Source organism: Drosophila ananassae, chromosome XR (genome assembly GCF_017639315.1).
Source record: "Drosophila ananassae strain 14024-0371.13 chromosome XR, ASM1763931v2, whole genome shotgun sequence".
Lineage (NCBI taxonomy): Eukaryota > Metazoa > Arthropoda > Insecta > Diptera > Drosophilidae > Drosophila > Drosophila ananassae.
The window spans coordinates 17,632,265-17,648,534 of record NC_057932.1 but is presented as its reverse complement, the minus strand read 5'-3'; the positions used below and the strand labels follow the sequence as shown (position 1 = coordinate 17,648,534).

General features: G+C 39.2%; 1 protein-coding gene across 6 annotated transcripts in view; it reads right to left on the bottom strand.

Annotated features, from left to right (window-relative positions):
- The window catches only part of LOC6502358 (cAMP-specific 3',5'-cyclic phosphodiesterase), a 193,267-nt gene that overhangs the window by 72,516 nt on the left and 104,481 nt on the right, over positions 1-16,270 (bottom strand). For 3 of the 6 annotated variants that reach the window (XM_032452064.2, XM_032452065.2, XM_032452066.2), the window contains exon 1: positions 12,809-14,142. The exons of the other annotated variants lie outside the window; for them this stretch is intronic. In XM_032452064.2, the coding sequence (XP_032307955.1) occupies positions 12,809-14,058 (1,250 nt within the window). In that variant the 5' untranslated portion in view covers positions 14,059-14,142. Of the gene's footprint in view, positions 1-12,808; positions 14,143-16,270 lie in introns of those variants that run through there. 6 annotated transcript variants of the gene reach the window in all.

The following is a 16,270-nucleotide window of genomic DNA, read 5'->3' as shown; positions in this document are numbered from 1 at the left end:
GCCACAACAACAATAACAAAAATAAAAAAAAATAACAAAAAAAAATAAAGCAAAGGAAAAAACATAGAAGAGGAGAGAAAAGTGGCACAAAACAAAAAAAAAAAACAAAAAAGAGAAGAAAACTAATGGATGGGCAATGGCTCCCAGGGGGGCAGCCACCGAGATAGCCAGGATAACGAGCCAGGACATGGGGATACGGATACGGATACGAAATAAGATATATACAGATATACAAATATATATATATAAAATAACTTTGTATATGTGGAAGGTCCTGTGAAGTGTCCTGTTTTGTTTGAGAGATTTTTGCCGTGACTCAAATATTTGCAAAAAAAAAAATATTCCAGCGTTTGCGTTTATTATTTCCATGTATTTTCATGTAATTCGGTCTGAAGGACCTCGACTATCATCGGAAAAGTGAATGGGTTTTTTTCGATAGATTCTTGGATTTCAGATTATCGGAAAAATCTAAAAAGTGCATGGGTTTTTTCAATAGCTTCTGGGATAAAATAAATAAAAATTTGTTTTCTTAAAAAATGGTTAGAATTTCAGGCCAAAAATCTGCCAAAAAAATATGTCAAAGTTCAATATTTTTCTAGATTTTCTGACTATTTTTTTTGGCTATTTTTCCTCCCCATATTTTTTTTAAATATTTTTTTTTTGGTGCATCTGTCTCTTCATATTTTTCAATTTCCTGCTCTTTGAGCTCCGCTTTCCATTTGAGATTTTCGACCCTCCCCGCGGTGCGTATACACTGCCACGCCCCTATCGCTGGTATGGGCGCCACACTGCGTTAGGGCGGTGGGCAGTGGGCGGTGGACGGTGGGCGTGACTGGGATGGCAAACAAATTGCATGCGTCTCTCATTTCTCATTTTGTTGCGAAAAAAAAACACACACACACTCTGACACAGTTGCAGTTTGCACTTTTCCAAAAGCGGCAGGTGGGCCATGTGCCACGCCTCCCACCCAGGGGGCGGAGTTACCTCACCCCTTGCCGCTAAAGGGGTGCACATATCAAAAAGTTAATCATAAAAAACCGGCGAGTACAAAATGCCAAGGTTCTACGTGTTGCCGATTGTTTTCCTTTCTTTTTTATTTTCTTTTTTGCGTTTTTTTTTCCTTAAAGGACCTCCAAAAAGTAGGGGCGTTTGCCACACCCACCAACCAGTTGAGCACACCACTGCGTATACGCAATAATCGCTTTTTAAAAGAGACGGGGTTTTTTTCCAGAGAACTTAACATTCAATTTTTGTTAAAGGCTATAGGCTTACCAAAGTTAATTCATTAGTGGGGAAATTATAGAAGACTTACCTAAAAAGAGAAAAATTAAGAAAATAGTTAGTTAAGTAATTAGTAGAAGGAGGTAAATTTATTATATTTACGGTTTTATTAATTTAATTTAATTATTTTAACAAGTTTATGAAAAGGGATTATGATAGAGAAATTAATACTTGATAATAATGATAGACAAAGACATTTTTAGAGACATTATTTAGTATTTCAGTATTTTGTAAAGTTATACCTTTTTTAAAATCTAAACTTTAAAATAATCTTTTAAATAAATTTCTTATAATTGCATTACTTTCTTTATATATTTTTCCCCAGGTTTTCCTTTGTTTTTCTTTAAAATTTAAGAATTTAGGAATATTTCGCATTTTTTGATTAATTTTTTAGTTTAAACACTTTACTCATCCTCTCTTTTTTTTTACATTTTCCTCCTCTCTTGTTTATTTCAACTTTTAAAAACTTTTCCATTTTCAAATCCTGACCCTAAACAACAATATTTTTGTTGAGAAAGTTTCAAAAAGAAAAAAGCTTAACTGGAAGCTCTTTTTCTCGCTTTTGGCGCCAATAAGCTTTTCCAGGACCTTCCAGGGGAACTTTTAGCGAAAACAGGCTGTGGTGAAAAGCTCAAAGAAAAGCATTTGGCCATTTTCCAGAGCTTTTTGGTTTGAATTCCGGCTAAGAAGCTGTTTTGAAGAAAAATATATTCCTTTAAGGCTATTTTGTTATTTTCTGATGAAGTTTATTAAGATTTTTAGAGTTTTTAATTTAAAAAAAAATATTCAAACCTTAGGGCAGATAAATTTTATATATTTTTAAAAGCAAACATGTTCATATTTTTTTTAAACTTGTTGATTCTGAAGCTATGAAAGTTCTCGGAAATAAAATAATAACTTTTTCTTGAAAAAAAAAACTGAAAAACACACATGTGGAGTGTGTAAAAACTAGAGTTTCCCGGGAAAAAATGTAAGAGAGAGAGAAAAATGTTGAGAAAACAAAGGATATTCAGTGAAAATGAATGAATAAAATATTCCCAAGAAGCCATATGACTTTTTAATGTGGTTACTTTTTAAACAGGCCCCCTAGCTGGTTAATTAAAATTTAAGATTCTTTTATTTAAAATATTTGCAGAGTCGCTCGCATTCAGAAAATCATCAACTTTACGCAGCAATGCGATCAACTATTTAAATAGCTGCATTTTTCTCGTTTTGAATTGTTTTCCTTCCCGGGTTTCTTGTTCTCCTCCTCAATTGGCATCCTAGTCCTGTATTTTTTGTTTTGTTTCCCCGGCTCTGGCAATGCAATATATTAAATTCCTTCACAGCCACCAGGCCTCCCTTCTCCTTGGTTGTCCTTTTTGTTTTAATGGTTTTGTGTTTATTATCATTCCTGCCCATCCTTCCATCCTTCCATCACCTTTCCCCATCCTGGCTCACCTTTTGTAAGCCCCCTCCTTACTTTTTTTTTGCTCTAGACTGAGAATATGTTTGTCTAACCCATCTCAGATTGCCTTTATCTTACGGATATACTTCAAATGGCCACCCGAGCCTGCCCGGAGTACTTTCTTCTTGTCAAGATTGCCTTGCAAAATGTCACACGTGTCGTATGCGTAATATTTTTAATGTCAGCATTAACCGAAGGTACAAATATTCTTCATTTTCTTTTACATTTTTTGCTTTAAAAATTATTTTATATTGTTATAAAAAAAAAATAAATCAATATTTAAGTGCATTTTATGCTAATTAACCGAACTCGATATCGTTTCTATTTGTCGAATATTTTCGTTTTCAATTCAATTGCTGAATAAATTACCGAGAAGCACAAAAATGTTCAAAGAACCGCGAAAAAGTTGAGCCATTAATTATACGGCGGCAGGAGGCGTGACTCGGGGCGTAATTTATAGTTGATTTAATGCCATCTAATTAGCGTTAATATGTTTTTCGGAACGTTTCCTCCTAATAGAGTTCTTTTTTGTTGTTATTTTGTGGTGGAACTTGCTGTTCTTCCGGATGGAGGGAAGTCTTTTGAGAGTATCTTGTTTTTTGTAGGAGTTTTTGGCTTTATTTTAGAGAAATAATCATGAAGGCAGGGTTTTTGAAAGAAAAAAAAAGGGGAATTTAAGATTTAAAATCTTTTATTTTAAGAAGTAGGCTTTACTTTTTTAAAGCCTTAAATGTGTCAGAAATGTAATATTTTGAGACAAAAACTCTTGGAGGTTTGAAATCTTTTATTTTTAGCCAATAAGTAGGCTTTAATTTTTTTCAAAGCTTCAAAATGCTCGGGAAATTAATATCCTTTATTGTTCCGCCTAAAAACAGGTCTTAGTTATTAAAAATCATGATATTTTATAAGTTAACTAACTTTCTGAACAAAGTTTATAAAAAATGTATTAAAATCACCCACGATTTCAAACCCTTCTTGCTATTCAGCCTACAAATACTCAAAATTTTCCCGCCAACTATCCCCAAATTATTCCCCCAAAATTCCCCCCAATTATTAAACCTTCAATGCATTCTCCGCATTTGATAAATTTGATATTCCAGTAATGCACTGGAATAGCAACAAATCCGAGACTCCTGTCAGGACACGGGGCGTTTGAAATTAATTGAGAGAAGCCGATGATGTAGAGTTTCTCACTAATATCCTTAACAGCGTATAGCCGGCGCCCATTTCTCACCTCTTCAGCTGCGCAAATATGCCTTCATTAGCGCCTGAAAGTATGCAGCACTCGAGGGCCAAGCCAAAGCGATGGAAATGAGTGGAAAAGCGCGAGCTAAAGCGCGAAAAGCGCGAAAAGCGAAGCGAATACAATATGCAAACAAAGGCACGTGCTGGAATGCAAACTCGGCCCATTTTCACTGAGACACCATCCCTCCCTCTCTGAGTCCTCCTTAACCACTTTTTCTTTTTTTCTCCACTTTTCTTTTTTCTATTTTACCCGCAAGAGATACAAAAACCGGAAAGGAAAATGCGAGAAAAGCGTTCAAATTCGAGTGCCAAGCCAGCATCTTTTTCACTTTCGAATGTCGCGCATCCAAAACCGAAACCGAAACCGAAAGAAACTTTTCCTGTCGCTCCAAGGCGATAGAGATACCCGGGATACGACTGACAGATGACCAGTAAGTAGGTCGAATTTCCCAGAAAACAAGCCATCTCCCCCCGCCACACACTTTTTAAAGCGAAGGGTTAAACGAGCCGTAGGCTTAACCCTCATGACCTGGCCACATAAAGTTTCAACTTGAACAGTTTAATTAACAATTCCGGTGGGGAGAGCCTCTGATTGATTGGCAGAAAAATATGAAATCGATTAAAGAAGGGATTGATTAAAGGGGTAACTGCATAAGCTGTGTATTTTATGAAGAATTTTATTGTTAACTTTGAGAAAATAGTTTATTTGAGGAACTAATGCCCCCCCTTTTTATAAAAAAATACTCCCCAAACACCTTTTAACTTTGTCACAAATCCCTTTTATTTTTTTTTGTTTAAGGGACACTACCCTTTGGGGAATACCTCCTTTATAGTTTCTCCTTTTTTTTTTCTCTTCCAAGTTTTTAAAATGCGAAGTGCGTCGTCTGCCGGACAATCCCCTGATAGCTTAAAGATTGTTTCGCCAAATTGGAGTATAATTTATTTGGACATTAGCTCTGGCCGTTAAAAAATTTTCAATTCATTGGGAAAAGTCTGGCAGGCAGAATGGAAAACGGAAAACAACTTTGACATGGCATATAAATGAGGCACCACCAGGGACTCCACACAGCCTCTCTCACCCACTCACCCACTCTCTCACTTTCAATGTGGAAGGACCCCCCCAAAGGACCTGCTCCCCAGGACACTGTACTGCCGAATTACCCTCAATCTTAAATTCCTCTATGTATCTGTACTATATGTATTTTTCTTTTTTGTTTGTGATTTTTAAAATATTATTCTTTTTTCTTTCCCGGCCTCTGTTTGGTTGAGCCAAACAACAACAACAACAATAAACATTGCTGCTCGGACCATTTGTCTGTGTGTTTTTAATAATAAATAAACTGTAAACATAAGTCGCGCACACGGGGGGAGGGGGGAGCGGGGGCGACTGGGAGGTAGCCCCAAAAGTTGAGCCTTGAGCCTTGAGCCTCCACAGATTTATGAAGACACTGAGAAAAATCTGCATACTGTTTATAGGAAAAATTAAAAAAAAATGAAAAAAAATATTTGTATATAGAAATTTTATAGAAATTATTAGAGAATCACTATAAATAACGTTTAAGGTATCCTTTTTAAGAATCTGATACGAATTGGCGGAGATAAACCCTTCGATCGGGGTCATTTTGGGAATTTTTTGCAGGGGACTGCCCAGAAAAATTTTGAAAAAAATCGAAAAAAAATTTCCCTCCCAGATTTTGATACAGATCGATAGATAATGGATGCCCGGATCCATTAAGGTATCCCTTTTGTGAATCGGATGCGAATTGGCGGAGATATAGCCTTCGATCGGGGTCATTTTGGGCGTTTCCTGCATTTTTTGCAGGGGAGCCCCTAGAAAATTTTGGAAAAAATCCACAAAAATATATATTCCGCACAGATTTTGATACAGATCGATAAATAATGGATGCCCGGATCCAATAAGGTATCCCTTTTAAGAATCGGATACGAATTGGCTGAGATATAGCCTTCGATCGGGGTCATTTTGGGCATTTTCTGTATTTTTTGCAGGGGACCGCCCAGAAAAATTTTGAAAAAAATCGAAAAAAAATTGCCCTCCCAGATTTTGATACAGATCGATAGATAATGGATGCCCGGATCCAATAAGGTATCCCTTTTAAGAATCGGATACGAATTGGCTGAGATATAGCCTTCGATCGGGGTCATTTTGGGCATTTCCTGCATTTTTTGCAGCGCCCAGAAAAATTTTGAAAAAAATCGAAAAAAAATTGCCCTCCCAGATTTTGATACAGATCGATAGATAATGGATGCCCGGATCCAATAAGGTATCCCTTTTAAGAATCGGATACGAATTGGCTGAGATATAGCCTTCGATCGGGGTCATTTTGGGCATTTTCTGTATTTTTTGCAGGGGACCGCCCAGAAAAATTGTGAAAAAAATCGAAAAAAAATTGCCCTCCCAGATTTTGATACAGATCGATAGATAATGGATGCCCGGATCCAATAAGGTATCCCTTTTAAGAATCGGATACGAATTGGCGGAGATATAGCCTTCGATCGGGGTCATTTTGGGCATTTCCTGCATTTTTTGCAGCGCCCAGAAAAATTTTGAAAAAAATCGAAAAAAAATTGCCCTCCCAGATTTTGATACAGATCGATAGATAATGGATGCCCGGATCCAATAAGGTATCCCTTTTAAGAATCGGATACGAATTGGCTGAGATATAGCCTTCGATCGGGGTCATTTTGGGCATTTTCTGTATTTTTTGCAGGGGAGCCCCTAGAAAATTTTGGAAAAAATCCACAAAAATATATATTCCGCACAGATTTTGATACAGATCGATAAATAATGGATGCCCGGATCCAATAAGGTATCCCTTTTAAGAATCGGATACGAATTGGCTGAGATATAGCCTTCGATCGGGGTCATTTTGGGCATTTTCTGTATTTTTTGCAGGGGACCGCCCAGAAAAATTTTGAAAAAAATCGAAAAAAAATTGCCCTCCCAGATTTTGATACAGATCGATAGATAATGGATGCCCGGATCCAATAAGGTATCCCTTTTAAGAATCGGATACGAATTGGCGGAGATATAGCCTTCGATCGGGGTCATTTTGGGCATTTCCTGCATTTTTTGCAGCGCCCAGAAAAATTTTGAAAAAAATCGAAAAAAAATTGCCCTCCCAGATTTTGATACAGATCGATAGATAATGGATGCCCGGATCCAATAAGGTATCCCTTTTAAGAATCGGATACGAATTGGCGGAGATATAGCCTTCGATCGGGGTCATTTTGGGCATTTCCTGCATTTTTTGCAGGGGACCGCCCAGAAAAATTTTGAAAAAAATCGAAAAAAAATTGCCCTCCCAGATTTTGATACAGATCGATAGATAATGGATGCCCGGATCCAATAAGGTATCCCTTTTAAGAATCGGATACGAATTGGCGGAGATATAGCCTTCGATCGGGGTCATTTTGGGCATTTCCTGCATTTTTTGCAGGGGACCGCCCAGAAAAATTTTGAAAAAAATCGAAAAAAAATTGCCCTCCCAGATTTTGATACAGATCGATAGATAATGGATGCCCGGATCCAATAAGGTATCCCTTTTAAGAATCGGATACGAATTGGCGGAGATATAGCCTTCGATCGGGGTCATTTTGGGCATTTCCTGCAATTTTTGCAGCGCCCAGAAAAATTTTGAAAAAAATCGAAAAAAAATTGCCCTCCCAGATTTTGATACAGATCGATAGATAATGGATGCCCGGATCCAATAAGGTATCCCTTTTAAGAATCGGATACGAATTGGCGGAGATATAGCCTTCGATCGGGGTCATTTTGGGCATTTCCTGCATTTTTTGCAGGGGACCGCCCAGAAAAATTTTGAAAAAAATCGAAAAAAAATTGCCCTCCCAGATTTTGATACAGATCGATAGATAATGGATGCCCGGATCCAATAAGGTATCCCTTTTAAGAATCGGATACGAATTGGCTGAGATATAGCCTTCGATCGGGGTCATTTTGGGCATTTTCTGTATTTTTTGCAGGGGACCGCCCAGAAAAATTTTGAAAAAAATCGAAAAAAAATTGCCCTCCCAGATTTTGATACAGATCGATAGATAATGGATGCCCGGATCCAATAAGGTATCCCTTTTAAGAATCGGATACGAATTGGCTGAGATATAGCCTTCGATCGGGGTCATTTTGGGCATTTTCTGTATTTTTTGCAGGGGACCGCCCAGAAAAATTTTGAAAAAAATCGAAAAAAAATTGCCCTCCCAGATTTTGATACAGATCGATAGATAATGGATGCCCGGATCCAATAAGGTATCCCTTTTAAGAATCGGATACGAATTGGCGGAGATATAGCCTTCGATCGGGGTCATTTTGGGCATTTCCTGCATTTTTTGCAGGGGACCGCCCAGAAAAATTTTGAAAAAAATCGAAAAAAAATTGCCCTCCCAGATTTTGATACAGATCGATAGATAATGGATGCCCGGATCCAATAAGGTATCCCTTTTAAGAATCGGATACGAATTGGCGGAGATATAGCCTTCGATCGGGGTCATTTTGGGCATTTCCTGCAATTTTTGCAGCGCCCAGAAAAATTTTGAAAAAAATCGAAAAAAAATTGCCCTCCCAGATTTTGATACAGATCGATAGATAATGGATGCCCGGATCCAATAAGGTATCCCTTTTAAGAATCGGATACGAATTGGCGGAGATATAGCCTTCGATCGGGGTCATTTTGGGCATTTCCTGCATTTTTTGCAGGGGACCGCCCAGAAAAATTTTGAAAAAAATCGAAAAAAAATTGCCCTCCCAGATTTTGATACAGATCGATAGATAATGGATGCCCGGATCCAATAAGGTATCCCTTTTAAGAATCGGATACGAATTGGCGGAGATATAGCCTTCGATCGGGGTCATTTTGGGCATTTCCTGCAATTTTTGCAGCGCCCAGAAAAATTTTGAAAAAAATCGAAAAAAAATTGCCCTCCCAGATTTTGATACAGATCGATAGATAATGGATGCCCGGATCCAATAAGGTATCCCTTTTAAGAATCGGATACGAATTGGCTGAGATATAGCCTTCGATCGGGGTCATTTTGGGCATTTTCTGTATTTTTTGCAGGGGACCGCCCAGAAAAATTTTGAAAAAAATCGAAAAAAAATTGCCCTCCCAGATTTTGATACAGATCGATAGATAATGGATGCCCGGATCCAATAAGGTATCCCTTTTAAGAATCGGATACGAATTGGCTGAGATATAGCCTTCGATCGGGGTCATTTTGGGCATTTTCTGTATTTTTTGCAGGGGACCGCCCAGAAAAATTTTGAAAAAAATCGAAAAAAAATTTCCCTCCCAGATTTTGATACAGATCGATAGATAATGGATGCCCGGATCCAATAAGGTATCCCTTCTGAGAATCGGATTCGAACTGGCGGAGATATAGCCTTCGATCGGGGTCATTTTGGGCATTTCCTGCATTTTTTGCAGGGGACCGCCCAGAAAAATTTGGAAAAAATCCACAAAAATATATATTCCGCCCAGATTTTGATACAGATCGATAGATAATGGATGCCCGGATCCATTAAGGTATCCCTTTTGTGAATCGGATGCGAATTGGCGGAGATATAGCCTTCGATCGGGGTCATTTTGGGCATTTCCTGCAGTTTTTGCAGGGGAGCCCCTAGAAAATTTTGGAAAAAATCCATAAAAATATATATTCCGCCCAGATTTTGATACAGATCGATAGATAATGGATGCCCGGATCCATTAAGGTATCCCTTTTGTGAATCGGATGCGAATTGGCGGAGATATAGCCTTCGATCGGGGTCATTTTGGGCATTTCCTGCATTTTTTGCAGCGCCCAGAAAAATTTTGAAAAAAATCGAAAAAAAATTTCCCTCCCAGATTTTGATACAGATCGATAGATAATGGATGCCCGGATCCATTAAGGTATCCCTTTTAAGAATCGGGTACGAATTGGCGGAGATATAGTCTTCGATCGGGGTCATTTTGGGCATTTTCTGCATTTTTTGCAGGGGACCGCCCAGAAAAATTTTGAAAAAAATCGAAAAAAAACTTCCCTCCCAGATTTTGATACAGATCGATAGATAATGAATGCCCGGATCCATTAAGGTATCCCTTTTGTGAATCGGATGCGAATTGGCGGAGATATGGTCTGTACTATGAGACCTAATCGCAGAAAACCAAAAACTGGAACAATATTTTTTCTCTCACTGTCTGAGAGCTCAAGTGGGGGGGGAACTCTGTGGGAGTGGGAGTGGGAGGCAGAGGCTGGTAAAAGGGGGGGCCTGGGTGCCCAGCACACTGGCTTGTGGCCAAAGCTATGCAAATGTTGCGGCCTGACTGCGAATCTGTCCGGATTGCCGTCAAGCCCCCACGAAAAACACACGCAAAATTTGAGTATTTCTTCATACATTACTGGGATACTAGTATATTTTGGAAACTTGCCTTTTTGCGGATAATTCCTAAGGGAATTTTTGATTTGGGAATTAATGTTGTGGCTCAAGAGTAGACAGAGAGAGAGGGAGTGTGGGAGGAGGGGGATGTATAAAGTTGGCCGAAGTTGTTAGCCGAAACTGATAACCTTTTTGCAGAAAATTTGATTAGAAGACCTTTTTAAATAAATACATAAATCATTTCCCACTTAAGAGCTTACTGGGATTTTAAATATTAAATGATGGAATTTGTTGACTTAGTTCTTGGTTGTTGGCTTAACAAATTACTATTATTTAATATTATTTACTTTTATAATAAATGTTGTTGATTTATTTGCCTTTTTTTCCGAAACAAACTAATTAACTTTACACTTGGTGGCTTTTCAACAGAATTTCCCTTTTTTTTGTGCAATTTTTAGGCCTATCGCGATTTAATTTCGTATTTTTCGATGGCCTTTTTACAGAATAAATATGAAAATATTGATCACAAGTGACAGTTGTGTGTTTGTGCTTTTTTCTTTTTGTTTTTTTTGTTGAACCATTAGTGCGTATAATATTTCATACTGATTTATGCGCTTCTCGTTGGCAATTAAATTTAAATACATTTAATGGACATAATTCCAATAATTGTTCAAGTTCTGCTTATTCTTTCCCTCTTTAAAGCCCTCATGGCCTGGCAGCTTCAATTACCAGCGTATCCTGGCCACCCTGCTTTAGCCCTTAGTCTCGACTTCGTCCTTTTGTCCTTTTCGGGGTTTATTAAAATTATTTTCTTTATTATTTTTTTTTTTCTTTTTTTGGCTTTTTTTTTGGCCAAAATATGAATATATCTGTCAGCTGTCTTTTGCCAGAAAAAAAAGAAAGAGATAGCCATAGACTGACAAGAAAGAGAACGAGCTAGAGAGCATCAAAAAATAAAAAAAATGAAGAAAAAAAAATTAAAAACATTTAAATTTAATTATACGACTATGACAAACAATTTTGGCATTTTGACAAAATTATTTTCAGACCAGGAGGGGGATGGAGGGGCGTGCGTTGCCAGTGACATTTTCTGACGGATGCCCACGCCCTCCACCCTCCACCCTCCGTCCTCCTCCGCCCCTTTTCCACGCCCCCCCCGGACGACAATTTGCAACAACAAGTCAACAATTAGCAGCGAGTTCAATGTGCCATCAGAGTCCAGGACACGGACAAGGATATAAACAAGTTCATTAGAAGTGAGGCGTTGAGGGGCGGGTAGGAGGGGGTCCTCTTAAATGGTGCCAAAGGCAAAAGGGTTTCGGGGCAGGGCAGGAGGGGCGGGGCAAACTGGGAAACTTTCCCCCAAAAGGCGTTTTTGGCCAAACAATTCAAGCGAGCAAGAGAAATAGACAAATTTAAAGGAAAGGAAAGGGCTTTTTGAAGGAAACACAGTGAAAAAATTAATTAAATGTTTTTAAATTTAAAAATAATAATTAAGAAATCTTTTAAGTATTTTTTAATTAAAAAAGAAGTTTAGAAAATATTGAAAAAAGGATTTTAGAACATTATTTCCCTTTTTAAATTATTAAAAACTATAAATTTAATTTTTAAAATAATATTTTTTTAATACTTTTCGCTAATTCTTATTTTGATTTAATTTGTAAGACAAGAATCTTTTATTTAAAAATTTTTATTTTTGACCCACCCGGCGCATGAGTGATGTGTTTTATCAAGTATCCGCCTCGTTGCTCGCCATTTTCCAAAATTTCACTTCATGCTTCCATTCAATGCCTCAAACTCAACATTTATTTGAGAGAAAAGTCAACAAATGTATTATTTTCATGAATAATTATGCGTACCACAGGGCGTATGATGTATTCTGAATATCAAGTAGCCGCCTCGTTGTCCCCAAAAGAAATAAAGTGAAATGATTGAAACAATTGCTTATGATTGGCAATTGCAAAAATAAATAAAGGCAATTGTGAGTTTTAAAATAATAGACTTCTTTTGTTTGCAATTAGTCTGAAGGGAAAGTGTGTTAAGGAAAAGAGTATATGATACCTGGTACTGAAGTTTAAAGCTCTTTTTAAAAGCTTTCATTGAAGAAAATATATGATACCCGGTACTTATAGACAAATTTTAAGCCTAAAAGTTGTTCTTTTGGAATAGTTTTTCATTAAAGTGTATAAAGAGTAAGGAGCTATGGAAAATAAACAAGAAATACTATATGATATCCGGTACTAACAGATAGACTTTAAAGCTTAAAGCTCTTTGTTCAAGGCTCTGTAGTTTTCTTTTTAAAAAGGTATTAAAAAACATGTACTTAAAACTAAGAATAAAGTTTTGAAAAATAAACTAAAAACACTATTATAATACCCAGAACTACTAGATAGACCTTAAACCTATAACCCTAAAAGTATATAACCCCCAATCTCTTCAAGAAAACTCACCCAAATAGGTCCGTGTCGCTGCCCGGGAAACTGATCCTTGGCGAGAGCGGTGACCTTCCCTGGGATCTCTTTAGCATGTCGTGTAGGCCCGGCGGGGCGTGAATGGGACTCAAGATGGTGATTTTGCGACTGCCCGGTGGGGCCAAGAAGCCCCCACTCAAGGTCAACTGTGTACGCATGCCCGCCGATGAGGAACTGCTCTTCATTTCGATGGTTTCCGCCGACTTGGAGATCAAAATCGATGAGGACTGCTGGAGGCCCAGCTTGCTGGACATGGACAGAGTCATGGAGCCGCCGGCGGAGGAACTGTCACCCAAGGTACTGCCGCCACCGCCACCACCCCCGGACTCGGCGCCGGCATCATCGATCTGGGTGGAGGCGCTCCGGATGCACTTCTCCGGCCGGGACTGGGCCACTCCGGCGGCTGCCTCTGAATGGGCGGAAGTGGATCGTACAAACTGCCGGACATGCTTCTGGTGGGCCGTTAAAAATCCGTGTGCTCCTTCCGGTTGCTGCAAGAAGCTCTGGAATCGGGACTTGCCACCGGTAGTCGAACCGGATCCCGATCCAGAACCCGATCCGGATGCCGATGCCGATGATGTGGAGGTGGCACTGCCGATGTATCGGGTACTGCTACTGCTGCTGGTACTCGTGCTGGTGCGCTGTTCGCTGCTCGTGATGATCGAGGTGGAGCTCTGGGCCTTCAGCTGTTGGTTGAGAGTGCCGGCGCCGCCGAGCAGATGGCTGCCACTGGCACTCGCCACACCCACGCCGCCGCCCCCACTGATCACCACCTCGCCCACCATGGCGCTGGACTGCAGGCTCTGGCTCCGGGTCGAGCTGGTTATGATTTTCTGTGAAGTTTGCTGTTGAATCTGTTGCTGCTGCTGCTGCACTTGCTGCTGCTGCTGCTGCTGTTGCTGTTGCATCTGCAACTGTTGCATGTTCTGTTGCTGTTGCTGCAATTGTTGCATGGCCGACATGCCACTGGCGGCACTGCTACTAGTCATCGAGTACGATCTGGTGGCCACTTTGGTGGTGGTACTGCTCGAGCTAATCCGCTGGCTCTGGACCAGGGTCTGGGTGCTCTGGGGACTGTCCGGGGAGCCCAGGTCCAGCTCCACCTCCAGATCGCCCATCGACCGGATCTCCTCGGCATCGGCCTCGCTCGGTGTGGTTATGATGTACTGCGGGGGTTGCGGTGGTGCCGATCCATTAGCACCACCACCATTTCCATTTTCTCCCGACATGATTATCTATTTTTTTTTCTTTTTTTTTTGTTCTTGTTTTAGTATTTTTTTGTTTGGTTTTATTTTATTTTTTGTTACGTTTCTCTGCGAGAGGGGGAAACAAAATTTATGCTTTTTAATTTTCTTGTCATTCTTTTTGGGGATGACACTGGAAGTTGCTGCACTCTTGCCTCGCCATTGCATACTTTTTGGGGGTTCGAACGGTTTAATTAAGGGAGACGACCAAAAGAGACACAAAAAATACCAAAAACTTGTCCAAACTTGTCTCCACAAGCATGTTGTAACAGGAATGTGCCTTTTGACAGCTTAGTTTGCTGGAAATTGCATACTTTTAGGGGTTTAAATGGCTTTATTAAGGGGGAACACCATAGAAGACCAGAAAATACAACAAAAAAATACTAAAATGTTTGTCTAAAAACGTGTTTAAACTTAGTTTGCTGAATATTGCATACTTTTAGGAGTTTTCCAGGGTTTTCGGGGTTTCCAAGACCAAGAGAAGACCAGAAAATACAAAAAAATACTAAAAAAAATTTGCATTTTTTCCATTTAAAAGCCTAACAAACTGAAAATTATGCCAAAAATTGTTAGTTATGTGGAGTTTCTGCCACAATTTCCCTTTAATCCTCCCCAGAACCTTAACATTTCCCTTAATATTATTACAAATCCCAAATAAGACATCTGATTTGTGTAATTTGTATTGTTTTCTTGCCGAAAAGAGAATCTTATTAGCAAAGTTCGTGGAACTTTAATCGCAAGTGTGCCAAATAAAAGTTCTCTCCCTCGAACTCGAACGCAACATGTACACTCTGGCCCCGCCCACTTTTCTCCACCCATCCTGTAAGCCTTGGGCGAAATTTTCTCGTTTTCATCTTTCAGTTTTTTTTGGTTTTTTTTTTGTGTTGGTTTGGGGTTGTGGGAAAAATTTCGTTTTCATGCGCGGTGTTTTTGTGTTTTTTGGGAAGGAAAGTGCTCGGCGGTAGCTATTTTTTTTTTTTTTTTGGTGTGCGCTGGTGTGCCTTAACAAGCTGCATAATTAACCTGTGAACCGTGACCGTGACTCTGTACCGCAGCCACGCCCCCATGCCTACGGCCCGCCGCAGAATTTTTGGCCCAAATAGCAGTTCTGACAGGCAGTTTCCCCCCAAAATACCCAATTGGAGGTACTTTTTGGGTTCAAAATTACAAAAAAAAAATATTATTAAAAAAAACTATTTAAATTTCTATCCATTTAAGTTTCAAAATCAATTAAAACTTGAATATTTTTCACTTTACAAGTAATTTCAAGTTTTCGGAAAAGAATCTTTGACTTTGATTTCCGTTTCTGTTCCGGACGGGAAGAGGAGTTTTCTTTTCTGTTTCAATGCCACTCGTTCCTCGTGCTTGGGAGATTTTTGCAATTCGATTTGGAGTGAAGTGCCGAAGCAGGATAAAGGATAAGGCGGATTAAAAAAAGGATAAACAGGAAATGGAAGTGAAGCTTGAAAGCAAAGCTTGTCCATCCATTTCCCGACAAAACTTGAATTAACAGCGACATTTCAATAGAGATTCCAGCGAACATCCTTTGGCAATCTGTTCTGGGATTTTCTCATTTCATTTTCCTTAGAAATCAATTTCTAGGTGATTTTCTAGGTAAAATATATCAAGTATTGAACAATTAATGCTTTTAGTTTATTAATTTGATGTAAAGGGAAATTTAAATTTCCCTCTCAACCCTAACTCATTCTTCCTCTCTCTTTTCCCCATTTATTTCCCAATTGAATTTCTGATTTTAAAGATTTCCGATTTCCGTTATTCCGTATTTCGTTATTCCGTTATTCGAATGCAAATTTCAGCCATTTTGCGTAACTGTTTTTAAAATCATTCTGCTCTCTTCTTGTTCTTTTTTGGCAAGTCACCGTTATGCAGTTACCAAATTGTCGGACAATTGAAGGTCACACAAGCCGGGCCCTGGCCTGCCTGCCCGCCTGCCTGCCTGCCTGCTTGCAACTTGCAATACTGGAATGTCACATGTGCCCCATGCCCCATGCCACATGCCCCAAGTCTCTGGGAAAAACCACAACAGCAACACCAACAATGAGAGACAACATTTTGTGCAACAGTCACGCACACCCACGTGCCAGCACACACACATACACACACACACACACACACATGCGATTACTGGGAGAGAATGGATGTTACTGCAATTTTATGCAAATGGCTACCTTTTGGG